The sequence below is a fragment of the Achroia grisella genome, unplaced genomic scaffold (genome assembly GCF_030625045.1).
Source record: "Achroia grisella isolate CSIRO2021 unplaced genomic scaffold, CSIRO_AGI_Agris_v1 utg149, whole genome shotgun sequence".
In the NCBI taxonomy this organism is placed as follows: domain Eukaryota; kingdom Metazoa; phylum Arthropoda; class Insecta; order Lepidoptera; family Pyralidae; genus Achroia; species Achroia grisella.
In genome coordinates, this window is record NW_026712644.1 from 4,598,966 (window position 1) to 4,612,839 (window position 13,874).

The 13,874-nt window shown below is 38.2% G+C and overlaps 1 protein-coding gene across 1 annotated transcript; it reads left to right on the forward strand.

The window, feature by feature from the left end:
* The first annotated feature begins 25 nt into the window (after nucleotides 1-25).
* On the forward strand, nucleotides 26-7,741 carry LOC131840725 (zinc finger protein 184-like). Its single transcript, XM_059188918.1, has 5 exons — nucleotides 26-261; nucleotides 1,324-1,866; nucleotides 2,597-2,722; nucleotides 3,388-3,510; nucleotides 7,360-7,741. Exons 1-5 carry the CDS (start codon nucleotides 130-132, stop codon nucleotides 7,558-7,560), a joined length of 1,125 nt encoding a protein of 374 aa, XP_059044901.1. The 5' UTR covers nucleotides 26-129; the 3' UTR covers nucleotides 7,561-7,741.
* Nucleotides 7,742-13,874: the final 6,133 nt, after the last annotated feature.

A 13,874-nucleotide genomic window follows, 5' to 3' on the forward strand; every position in this document is an offset into this window, starting at 1 on the left:
TTTAAAAAGAATTTTCTTGGTACATATTTTATTTTACACTTTTATTTATACTCGTTTATTATAACAATGGATTTATATATATACATTCTGTTAATGTAATTATTAAAATATCATTTTATTATACAATTTATGACACACGCCATGTATCCGTGGAACTGTTGCAGAATATGTCTTAGTTTACAAAGTTTAAATACGATATTTCGGCGGCCCGAACACAGTGAAAAGTATTCAAATGCGATATTTATAGCTACAGGAATTAAGGTATAAATTCGATTGTTATATTAATAAGTTATTACAGTATAATCTTTGCTGGTATGTCATTTTTTCTGTCCAATAGTTTATTACCCGTATATATTTGTAAACTTCTTCGATACTGTGGAACGCAAGGTACTCTGTAATAAAGCGAGTATAAGCATGTGAATTAATTAAAAAATATAGAGAATTAGAATATATTATATTTGCAATATACAGTAAAGACAAATAATATATTACACTAGCTGACTCGCGCAACTTTGCCTGCATTTTATTTCCCCACCTTTTGCAATATATTTCATTGCAGCTCCGCTCCTATTGGTCGTAGCGTAATGTTATATAGCTTAAAGCCGTTCTCGACAAATGGACTATCCAACACAAATAGAATTTTTCAATTAGAACCAGTAGTTTCTGAGATTAACGCAATTAACAATTAAGCTTTAGCTTAATAATATTAATTAATAATAATATATTAATATATAATATATATATATAATTATTTTTTTATATATATATTATATATCTCCCTTTGATGGGGTAATAGACCGATCATTGCGGGTAAAAATCACCAAACAATGATAGTATAAATTATGATGAGGATGGATAATTTTTAAGTGTAAGTTATCATTATTATTATTATTATTACTATAAATTAAGTTTGTTCATGTATAGTTACAATAAGACGGCCTCATTGTTTAAAGCAAGTGTTTTGTTTTAATCATGGAACTGGAATCTTGAAAAAGGTAGAAAAAAAAATAACAACCTTAATGGCTATACCATAGGCTATGGTCACCATCCACCATCAATTGTTTGCTAGCTATATTAAATGCAATGATGAAGGAAAATATTATTTCAATTTTGTAATTGTAATTTTGATTTGTGTAATGTTAATTTAGAATGTTTTGAAATTTATTTTAATTGTGGTAGTATTAATTTTTTTCTGTTTTATGAGATGACATGTTATATACCATAAAATGTAAAAAATAAATAAATGAATTAACAAGTCCTTATGATTTTAGTTAATAATGAAAAAAAAATTTATTCCTATAATTTTAAAAATAATAATTTCAGATCGAAATCAAAGACGATTTACCTCAGCAAATGTGTTCATTATGCATTAATTTCATTAACGAGTCTGTCAAATTCCACAAGAAGGCTGAACAGACACAGAAAAAATTACTGGAGCGAGTCGAAAATAAGGAATTCCATAATATAAAAGTTGAAACTGCCGATTGTAAACTTGAGGATGAAGTAAGTCATTCAGAAATCGTTATAGATGTACCTGAAGATGCGGATAATGATTTCAAAGACTATGATGATAATATCCCATTAGATACATACCCATATTATAATGATAAAATCGTGAAAGTTCCAACACCGTTAATTCTAGAATATAGAGAGAATATTGCTGTTAAATCGAAACGGAAAGTTTTGAAGAGCAGAAAGAAGGATGGGGATAAAACTGAGGGAAACGGCAAAGGTGTTAATAGACGGAAGAAAGGAGAGAAGGTGAAGGAAGAAATCGAATGTGAATATTGTCACAAGATATTGACTTCTAGATTGTCATTGAGGAATCATTATAAAATACATACTGGATTTGATGTTGTCTGTGAGGTGAGGAATTAAGTAACTTGTATTGAACTACTTTTTAAAAATATATTTAAAATTATAAATAATCTTTCCTGACAGTATTATCTGATTGTACCAAGAATCAGTGTGAAGTGGTTTCTATGTTGATTATCGCATGCCTCTTACTTGTTATTGTCTAATTATTTATTTTAAATAACATCTATTTAAAAGAGCAACAGGCAAGTTTTTGCTCGTTCTTCTTGTGATAAGACAGCTTTGCGAATGAGCGGTAGATTAAAAACAAATGTGATGACTATTCACGACCTCGGTGGTCTAGCGGTCTAGCACACCGCTTTACGTCTGGTCGCGGGTTCGATTCCTCGCACGGCACAAACATTTGTATGCTTGTTTATATCGGTCTGGGTGTTTTCTATGTATAATATGTATGTATTTACAAAAAAACAAAACCATGTATATATATCAGTTATCTAGTACCCATAACACAAGCTTTAGCTAGCTTAACTTGGGTCTAGATGGCGCTGTGTGAATTGTCCTCAGATTATTATTATTCAAAAGTGCTTAAATTAAGTATGTTTGAATAACTGATATTCTATTCTATTCTATTCAAATTCAAATTCGAAAAGAATTTATTCATGTAGGACATTTTAGCCGCTTATGAACGTCAAGTTTTTACATTATATATTTTTTTTCCTACCGTCCAGTTCGGTATATAGATCCAATTGAGAAGAACCTAATAATACCTTATTTCTTGCAGCACTGTGGCAAGAAATTCATTACTCGAAGACTATTGCTGATGCATTGCAGAGCGAAGCACGGCTACGAGAAGACGGACAAATGTTCATTTTGTGACTATAAGGCTTCAAATGCTGAACAAGTTAAGGTATAACATAAAGATCAACCTCATGATCTAACGGTATGACACACCAGTTTAAAACAACATATGCATGATGACTAGGGCCCTCACAGGACACTGCAAATTAAACAAGCATATGGCTAAACTAGGCCTATGCACGACAAAAATCTGCAAATTCTGCCAAGCTGAAGAGGAAACGCCGCTTCACATCCTATGTGGTTGTAGCCCACTCATGCATAAACGAAATATCTCCTTTGGAAAGTTTACACTCTATCCCGAGGAGATAAAAACCATCGCTCCTAAGAATATCCTTCAATTCTTGTCCCTGACGGGTCTAGGTAGCGAACTTTGAAAAGGGCGAGCACAATAGATCTATGTAGGTCGCAGTGATACAGGTGCTACAAACATCTGACAATAGCCCAAATAGCCCAATAAAAAAATAACACACCGGTTTATTTCCGATGGTCGTCGGTTCGATTCCTCGCAAGGTACAAACATTTGTATTCATGAGTATGATTATTTGTATCAGTCTGGGTGTTGTCTATGTATGTTATGTATGTATATACAAAAAAAATATATGTATTTATATCAATTGTCTGGTACCCATAACACAAGCTCTGCCTACCATGGGACTAAGTGGCGCTGTGTGAATTGTCCAAGGTTAATATTTTTGTTTTTTGATCTGTCATCAGATCCACGAGCGGTTACATACCGGCGAGAAACCGTACGTGTGCAAGGAGTGTAGCACCGGATTCCACCGTAAGAGTAGCTACCTTCAACACATAGCGATACATTTGCCGGAAAAGAATGTACAGGTATTTAGGTACTGCTGGCTATATCATAAATATTTATATATTTTACTAACTGTCCCGGCAAACGTTGTTTTGCCATATAAATTGAAGTTAGATTTACACTTAGATTGTGGAATGAACTTCCTGCCGAGGTTTTCTCACGAGACTACAGCATGGGGTTTTTCAAGAAGGGTATATTAAGGTTTCTTAAGGGTCGGCAACGCGCACGTGTTTTCAGGCGTCCATAGGCTACGATAACCATTTACCATCAGATGGGCCGTATGCTCGATTGCCACCATCTTAGTATATAAAAAAAAGTTCTAATAATAAGAAATAGGGGTTGGTGATAGAAGCGTGAAAATGTTGGGTCGTATGTATTTTTAGTGCCACATTGAAAAAAATTAAAAATAAAAATTTTGTCCAAAAATTTAAAAATAATGTTAGGGGTAGACAACCCTTATCACTTAGGGGTATCAAAAATAGGTAATAGCCGAATAATTTTGTCCAAAAAATTTAAAAATAATGTTAGGGGTAGACAACCCTTATCACTAGGGGGAAAGGGGATTGTTAGTAATGTGGATTGATTATCTTATTGCTAGCAATGTACCATGTCAGGTTGACCACCACGCGGTTCCCCCTGGAAACCATCGTGATAAATTCTTGATGAATTTGTCACGATGGGCTAACTGACCTGACCTCATGTTCATCTTATCCTCCACTGGTGCCCGGCCAGCGTAAACCGTTAGCGCAGGTGGGTGCACCATTCCTTTATCATAAAAAAAACCCCTTATCACTTAGGGGTATCAAAAATAGGTAGTAGCCGATTCCCAAACCTACTGAATATGCATATACAATTTCATAAAAATCGGTCAGGCCGTTTCAGAGGAGTATGGTAACTAACATTGTGACACGAGAATTTTATATATGATAAAATTGTCTGTGTGGTCACGGCACTGACGACGGTAGTCTGCCACTGTATTGCCGATACACTACACCCTTCGGACAGTAGTCCTCCTTCATGAAGGTGGTCAGCATGTTGGTGGGACCCGGGTCACTTGCAACTCGCGTTGTGACTCGACTCCGCTTGCGCCACCCGCAATGGCAGGTTTCCCCTGGTCCGTATGTAGTCAATGTCCAAGCAGGCCTTCGTGGCGTAGTGTAGATTATGGAAGGGTTTCCCCTGGTCCGTATGTAGTCAATGTCCAAGCAGGCCTTCGTGGCGTAGTGTAGATTATGGAAGGGTTTCCCCTGGTCCGTATGTAGTCAATGTCCAAGCAGGCCTTCGTGGCGTAGTGTAGATTATGGAAGGGTTTCCCCTGGTCCGTATGTAGTCAATGTCCAAGCAGGCCTTCGTGGCGTAGTGTAGATTATGGAAGGGTTTCCCCTGGTCCGTATGTAGTCGACAATGTCCAAGCAGGCCTTCGTGGCGTAGTGTAGATTATGGAAGGGTTTCCCCTGGTCCGTATGTAGTCAATGTCCAAGCAGGCCTTCGTGGCGTAGTGTAGATTATGGAAGGGTTTCCCCTGGTCCGTATGTAGTCGACAATGTCCAAGCAGGCCTTCGTGGCGTAGTGTAGATTATGGAAGGGTTTCCCCTGGTCCGTATGTAGTCAATGTCCAAGCAGGCCTTCGTGGCGTAGTGTAGATTATGGAAGGGTTTCCCCTGGTCCGTATGTAGTCGACAATGTCCAAGCAGGCCTTCGTGGCGTAGTGTAGATTATGGAAGGGTTTCCCCTGGTCCGTATGTAGTCAATGTCCAAGCAGGCCTTCGTGGCGTAGTGTAGATTATGGAAGGGTTTCCCCTGGTCCGTATGTAGTCGACAATGTCCAAGCAGGCCTTCGTGGCGTAGTGTAGATTATGGAAGGGTTTCCCCTGGTCCGTATGTAGTCGTCAATGTCCAAGCAGGCCTTCGTGGCGTAGTGTAGATTATGGAAGGGTTTCCCCTGGTCCGTATGTAGTCAATGTCCAAGCAGGCCTTCGTGGCGTAGTGTAGATTATGGAAGGGTTTCCCCTGGTCCGTATGTAGTCGACAATGTCCAAGCAGGCCTTCGTGGCGTAGTGTAGATTATGGAAGGGTTTCCCCTGGTCCGTATGTAGTCGACAATGTCCAAGCAGGCCTTCGTGGCGTAGTGTAGATTATGGAAGGGTTTCCCCTGGTCCGTATGTAGTCGACAATGTCCAAGCAGGCCTTCGTGGCGTAGTGTAGATTATGGAAGGGTTTCCCCTGGTCCGTATGTAGTCAATGTCCAAGCAGGCCTTCGTGGCGTAGTGTAGATTATGGAAGGGTTTCCCCTGGTCCGTATGTAGTCAATGTCCAAGCAGGCCTTCGTGGCGTAGTGTAGATTATGGAAGGGTTTCCCCTGGTCCGTATGTAGTCGACAATGTCCAAGCAGGCCTTCGTGGCGTAGTGTAGATTATGGAAGGGTTTCCCCTGGTCCGTATGTAGTCGACAATGTCCAAGCAGGCCTTCGTGGCGTAGTGTAGATTATGGAAGGGTTTCCCCTGGTCCGTATGTAGTCAATGTCCAAGCAGGCCTTCGTGGCGTAGTGTAGATTATGGAAGGGTTTCCCCTGGTCCGTATGTAGTCAATGTCCAAGCAGGCCTTCGTGGCGTAGTGTAGATTATGGAAGGGTTTCCCCTGGTCCGTATGTAGTCGACAATGTCCAAGCAGGCCTTCGTGGCGTAGTGTAGATTATGGAAGGGTTTCCCCTGGTCCGTATGTAGTCGACAATGTCCAAGCAGGCCTTCGTGGCGTAGTGTAGATTATGGAAGGGTTTCCCCTGGTCCGTATGTAGTCGACAATGTCCAAGCAGGCCTTCGTGGCGTAGTGTAGATTATGGAAGGGTTTCCCCTGGTCCGTATGTAGTCGACAATGTCCAAGCAGGCCTTCGTGGCGTAGTGTAGATTATGGAAGGGTTTCCCCTGGTCCGTATGTAGTCAATGTCCAAGCAGGCCTTCGTGGCGTAGTGTAGATTATGGAAGGGTTTCCCCTGGTCCGTATGTAGTCGACAATGTCCAAGCAGGCCTTCGTGGCGTAGTGTAGATTATGGAAGGGTTTCCCCTGGTCCGTATGTAGTCGACAATGTCCAAGCAGGCCTTCGTGGCGTAGTGTAGATTATGGAAGGGTTTCCCCTGGTCCGTATGTAGTCGACAATGTCCAAGCAGGCCTTCGTGGCGTAGTGTAGATTATGGAAGGGTTTCCCCTGGTCCGTATGTAGTCGACAATGTCCAAGCAGGCCTTCGTGGCGTAGTGTAGATTATGGAAGGGTTTCCCCTGGTCCGTATGTAGTCAATGTCCAAGCAGGCCTTCGTGGCGTAGTGTAGATTATGGAAGGTAGATTTGACTTAACAAAAATGTCTGTTATAGACCTACATGAATGAAGATATTTTGATTTGATATTGTTGTATCTGTCTAATCTGAAATGTTTTTTTTTATTCTAAATTTGTAATTAAACAAAAAAAGATCCTTATTAAAAATATCTTTATTCGTATCTTTATACCATCCTAATATATATCTCCGTGTACCTTTTTAGTTTTACCTATACACAAATAAACTAAAACTGTAACAGATATTATCTATACATATAAATGAAATCGGAGTGTCTGTTTGTAATATTGAAATAACCATTTTTACTCATGCATATGAATATAAATACGGTACATACACCAAAATTACATTTTTTGTCTGTCTGTCTGTTTGTTCCGGCTAATCTCTGAAATGGCTGTACCGATTTTGACGGGACTTTTATTGGCAGGTACCTGATGTAATAAGGAGTAACTTAGGCTACCCTTATTTTAGAAAAATTAAGTTAAATTCCATGCAGAGTCGCGTGAACAGCTAGTTAGGTTATTACTATGTTTCTATTCCCCCAGTGTGATCAATGCCCGGCCCGGTTCAAATCCGTCACCCTCATGCGGATACATAAGAACCGACACCGCGCCCCGCAGTACACCTTCCGGTGTCGAATCTGCGACAACAATTTCGCGAGGCGCCGCAACGTCGCTCGCCATCTGCAGCGGGTACACGGACTGCCGGCCGACTCGCAGGACGTCGATAGAGTTAAGATTGCCTAAAATTCACCTTCCCAATTTTGATGGTGACAAAGAATTTTGGTTAATTTTTAGGAGTCTCAACTGTAGTCTGTTGCAATTTTCGAACTAGTTTGCTTGTATTTTAGTTTGTTTAATTGCAATGGCAAACAGCTGACGGCCCAGTTAATGGTAAGTGGTAACCGTCGCCAGTATACATGAACAGCACTACGGACATCACGTTGTGATGACAGGAGTGGTGGTGAGAGTAAACACACACAGTAGGGTGTAACTTGTATATTTAACTGTTACATCTTGAATACTCTAGCTTACACTAATTACATAAACTATATATATGAGGTACTGCGTGACCTACGTGTCGTTATACAAAACGTACACTGGCACAATCTTTTACTGAACGTGCTGATTTGCATCACTATACCTCGTGATACTACTAATGGATTACCATTCCAGAGTACTAAGCTGTCACGCCTCTTATCCTGTAATTTCACATCCTAATCTGCACCCTACAACCGAAACAGCTTACAAAGCAAGCTGCTTGGCGGCTGATATAGCTTAGGTCAAAATCTTCAATACCTCAGGTATTGAAGATTTTGCAGTCTATTTCGATTATACGCAGAAGATATTTATAGTGTATCTGTGGAAGAGTGGAATACATATCATTTGATAAAATAATAACCCAAGACAATTCACACAGCGCCATCTAGTCTAAAGCTAAGCAGAGCTTGTACTATGGGGGCTAAACTACTGATACTTAAATGCATTTTTCTGTAAATACATACATATTATACATAAGAACCGATGGAAACAATCATACTCATGAATACAAATGTTTGCACCGTGCGAGGAATCGAACCCGCCTCTATCAGAATTAAGGCAGCGAGCAGAAGAACACCGAGCCTGTCAAATTCATGAATACAAATGTTTGCACCGTGCGAGGAATCGAACCCGCGACTATCAGAAGTAAGGCAATGTGGTAAACCACCGAGGCTGTCAAATGTTTGATTCGATCCTAGTACAGAACTAAACTTAAATGCATTTTTCTGTAAATACATATATATTATACATAGAAAACAGCCAGACCGATACAATCATAATCATCAATACAAATATTTGTATCGTACGAGGAATCGAACCCGCCACCGGAAATAAGCGCGCCGCGAGCCTGTCAAATGTTTCATTCGATCCTAGTACAGAACTGCTAAAATTTATATATTTTTTTAACACCTCGTGATCAGGGAAGGTACTTGTGTAGGGGATTGTGTAGTGTAGTAATGTGGACTGATGATCTTATTGCTACCAATGTAATATATCAGGTTGACATCCACGCAGTTCTGGACACCATCGTGATAAATTCTTGGCGAATTTACCACGATGTGCTAACTGACCTGACCTCATACTCATCTTATCATCCTCCACTGGTGCCCCGCCAGCGTAAACCGTCAGCGCAGGCGGGTGCACCAATCCATGATCCATTAAAAATATATCTTGTGATCTCCTATTATTATAGAATAATTATATTTTGTATTTAAATAAATATATTTGTATATTTCTGTGTTTTTTGTTTTGTAAATTTTAGCTTATGCCTCACTTATCCTGTAATTTCACTTCCTAATCTGCACCCTACGACCAAACAGCTTACAAAGCAAGCTGTTTGGCAGCTCAAGTAGGTGAAACTGAGGTACACACGCGGACTAGTTTGTACAGTAATTTAACTGGCATAGAAAACTACCTACAAGCTCATGTTGTCCTGGTACTTTGTCTTTATTAGTTAGTCTCACCCAGTGACATTTAAATGCCATAGAAAACTACCTACAAGCTCATGTTGTCCTGGTACTTTGTCTTTATTAGTTAGTCTCACCCAGTGACATTTAAATGCCATAGAAAACTACCTACAAGCTCATGTTGTCCTGGTACTTTGTCTTTATTCGTTAGTCTCACCCAGTGACATTTAAATGCCATAGAAAACTACCTACAAGCTCATGTTATCCTGGTACTTTGTCTTTATTAGATAGTCTCACCCAGTGACATTTAAATGCCATAGAAAACTACCTACAAGCTCATGTTATCCTGGTACTTTGTCTTTATTAGTTAGTCTCACACAATGACATTTAAATGCCATAGAAAACTACCTACAAGCTCATGTTGTCCTGGTACTTTGACTTTATTAGTTAGTCTCACACAATGACAATTATATAGGGTTGCCATTCATAAACTATAAGACCTCTTCATTCATAGTAACACAAATATGGAGCACTAAGATATCATACGCCTCTTATCCTGTAATTTCACTTCCTAATCTGCACCCTACAACCGAAACAGCTTACAAAGCAAGCTGCTTGGCAGCTGAAATAGCTGAGACTGAGGTACACACGTGGAGGGGGCAAGGGGGATTGTTAGTAATGTGGATTAATGACCCCATTGCTACCAATGTACCATGTCAGGTCGACCTCCACGCGGTTCCCCCTGGAAACCATCGTGTTAAATTCATGGTGAATTTGTCAGGATGGGCTAACTGACCTGACCTCATGCTCATCTTATCATCCTCCACTGGTGCCCCGCCAGCGTAAACCCTTAGCGCAGGCGGGTGCACCATTCCATTATCATCCACCAAAAAAAAAAAAGGTACACACGTGGACGAGACAGCTTGTGTTATGAGTACTAGACAACTATGGCAAGAACTTATGTATATACATTTTTTTGCAAATACATATCTAACCGAATTGCAATGGAAATAACTGTAGAATAAAACGAAACGTTTCTTTCATATATTTTATTTTTAAGTTCATTAACAAATTATATACATTAAAGTAAATTGAATCTATACTAGAGGTGACATTTCTATACTTTTGTTTATTATTTATATTATTAACCGGATAATAAATGTATCTATACTTACACTAGTACTATATATATTATAGTATAAAACAGTCGCTGTCGCTGTCTGTCCGTCCCTATGTATGCTTAAATCTTTAAAACTATGTAACGGATTTTGAAGCGGTTTTTTTAATAGATAGAGTGATTCTAGAGGAAGGTTTATATGTATAATACATGCGAAGCCAGGGTGAGTAGCTAGTAATATTAGCTGAAGAGTTTGTTTGTTTGAACGCATTAATCTCAGGAACTACTGGTTTGAATTGAAAAATTATTTTTGTGTTGGATAGTCCATTTGTCGAGGAAGGCTTTAAGCTATATAACATTACGCTACGACCAATAGGAGCGGAGCTGCAATGAAATATATTGCAAAAGGTGGGGGAATGAAACGCAGACGAAGTTTCGTGGGTCAGATAGTGGCAAATAAAGGTATATAATCGTGACCAAATCGAAAGAGATAAATATCCTTATTTGCTACTAGCTGTACCCATATTCGTCCGCGTGGAATTTAACTTTATTTTCCTAACATAAAAGTAGCCTAAGTTACTCTTTATTACATCAGCTACCTGCCAATAAAAGTCCCGTCAAAGTCGGTCCAGTCATTTCCGAGATTAACCGGAACAGACCAGACAAAAATTGTAAAAAAATGTTATTTTGGTGTATGTACCGTATTTATATTCATATGCATGTAGTAAAAAACAGTTATTTCAATATTACAAACAGACTCTACAATTTTATTTATATGTATAGATAAAATTATTCGCGGATAATAATATAAATAACGTATATTAAACACGAAAGTTTAAAAATAATTGTTTGTTCATATTTTCTAAAACCTTCATCCCATGTTTTTTACAAGTTGGCAGAGACCAATTATATGGTCAGTTTCTTACAAGCACCGTTAGTTACTTTCACATAACTAAATCACTAAAACGGGCCTCAATTTGTAACTAAATCATTACATAGTATAAAACAGTCGCTGTCGCTGTCTGTCCGTCCCTATGTATGCTTAAATCTTTAAAACTACGCAACTGAATGAAGCGTTTTTTTTTGTTTTAAATAGAATGAGTGATTCAAGAGGAAGGTTTATATATATAATACATGTACACCCGTGTGAAGCCGGGGTGAGTAGCTAGGTAAATATATAAATAACCGGACATCAAAAAGGAATTATCAAATTCAGTAACAATAGTCTCAATTTTAACGAAATTAAATATATAAATCAATACATTATCAAAAAGGAATCATCAAATTCGGTAATAAGTCTTAATTTTAACAAAATGAAATATAAAAATCACCAGATATATCAAAAAGGAATCATCAAATTCGGTAACAATAGTCGTAATAATACTAAAACCAATTATTGGTCTCTGCCAACTTTTTACAAGTGCTTTAAGTTTATAATAAAGTTAAGTTACTCCAATTTATTTGAGAATTATGTAAATAAATATGAGATTGTGTTACTTGAAAATTACTTAAAACTTTACTTTTTTTTCGGACTACTCTAATGCTGTTGGCCGCAGCTGGCCTTTACAGCTTCACCGGACGATAGGGGGCGCGTGCAGATGGCACTCCAAACCAAAGGAAGGACTTATAGAGCGTCTGGAGGACAACTCCCGCCTGACGGATACGATACGACGGATTTACTCTGAGGGCACCGCTAGGGGTTCGAACCTCGGCTCAGGCTGTCGTAATATCCCTGTGTGAATTGGACGGGGTTTCGATCGGAGGGGACAAAGTTTACTCTATAAATAAAGGGGTATGTTTCTTCTATAATAATAATATCTGAGGCCATTCACACAGCGCCATCTAGTCCCAAGCTAGGCAGAACTTGTGTTATGTCTACTAGACAATTACAAGGTATAAATTCCTTAAGTATTTTTTTTTGTAAATACGTACATAATATACATTGAAAACATCCAGACTGATACAAACAATAGTAGTCATGAATACAAATGCTTGGTACCGTGCGAGGAATCGAACCAGCGACCGTTGTGCGGGTGTTGCAGTTTTAAGACTCTATACATTTTAAGTTGTACGTGGTTTATCTAAAAAGTATATCAGTCTAGTGTTTTGGACTTTCTCGAATCGTGAGAATAAATATTCACAACAAAACAATAAAATAGGGCACAATTAACCGTGTTACCCCCGGGGGTAATTCATCCCGTGTTCGCCGGGACCTTGGGGGTAATAAATGAGAAAATCTCAAAATTAATTCGATAATAACTATAATAAATAGGATTTAGTATTTATTTATGGAACACAATTAACCGTGTTACCCCCGGGGGTAATTCAGCCCGAGCTCGCCTTGACCTTGGGGGTAATAAATGAGAGAAACAAAAAATTAGTTCTTTGTCAACTTAAAATTAGAATTTCTTCACGGAATCGGTCAAATAAATTGGAATAATGACTTAAACAAAGTCCCCCTCTAAATGGCATACCAAGCTGAATGATACCACTCGCAATTTTATATGGTAGTATGTCGTACATGTTTACTCTGTGTTATCCGCCTAGGTCTATGTATGTATGTGTATTATTATTATTATTTTATTATATATGAAGGTATCCGCAGAAAACCAGCGTCGTGGCACCCCGTCACGACATATGCTGACTACCTATTTGGTACTGTAAAATTAATATAAACCGATGAAATGTTAATTAAAATTTAAAAATTATTTTCAGTGTTCTCTTCTTTCAATTTTCATTATTGTCTATTTTCCACTTTATTGCTTGGTGAATACGATTCAGTTTCACTTGTATTACACCTGGCTATCCGGCTTGGTATACAATTTATGGCGGACTCATAGAAATACAAAATTAATTGCAAATATAATCACTATTTATAAATATACACAACAAAATTAAATATAAAGCAAAATATAGGGAATTATTGAAGTTTAGACAAATTAACAAACGATCAAGATAAAGATAACAAAGAGCCTCGGTGGTCTAGCAGTTTAGCACACCGCTTTGCTTCCGATGGTCGCAGGTTTGATTCCTCGCACCATGCAAACATTTGTATTCATAAGCATTATCAGTAGTAGCAGTATCAGTCTCGGGGTTTTCTATGTATATTAAATATTTACAAAAAAAATTATATCAGTTGTCTAGTACCCATAACTAACAGCTATACTTAGTTTTAAACTAGATGGCGCACAAGCTATGTCTAAATACATTTATTTTTTGTAAATACATACGTAACATATATTTGTAAATACATGGCGCTTTTCCAAAGACAATTTTTTTGTTAATACATACTATAATACTCATAGAAAACAGACAGACCGATACAATCAAAACTCATGAATACAAATATTTGAACCGTGGTAAAATCGAACCCGCGACCATCGGAAGTAAATGGGTGTGCTAAACCGTATCACTGAGGCTGTATAAATAAATGTGTTATAACATAAAAAATATATTACCTAAATAAAAATTTGTTTTTTCTTTTCATTAACCGTCAC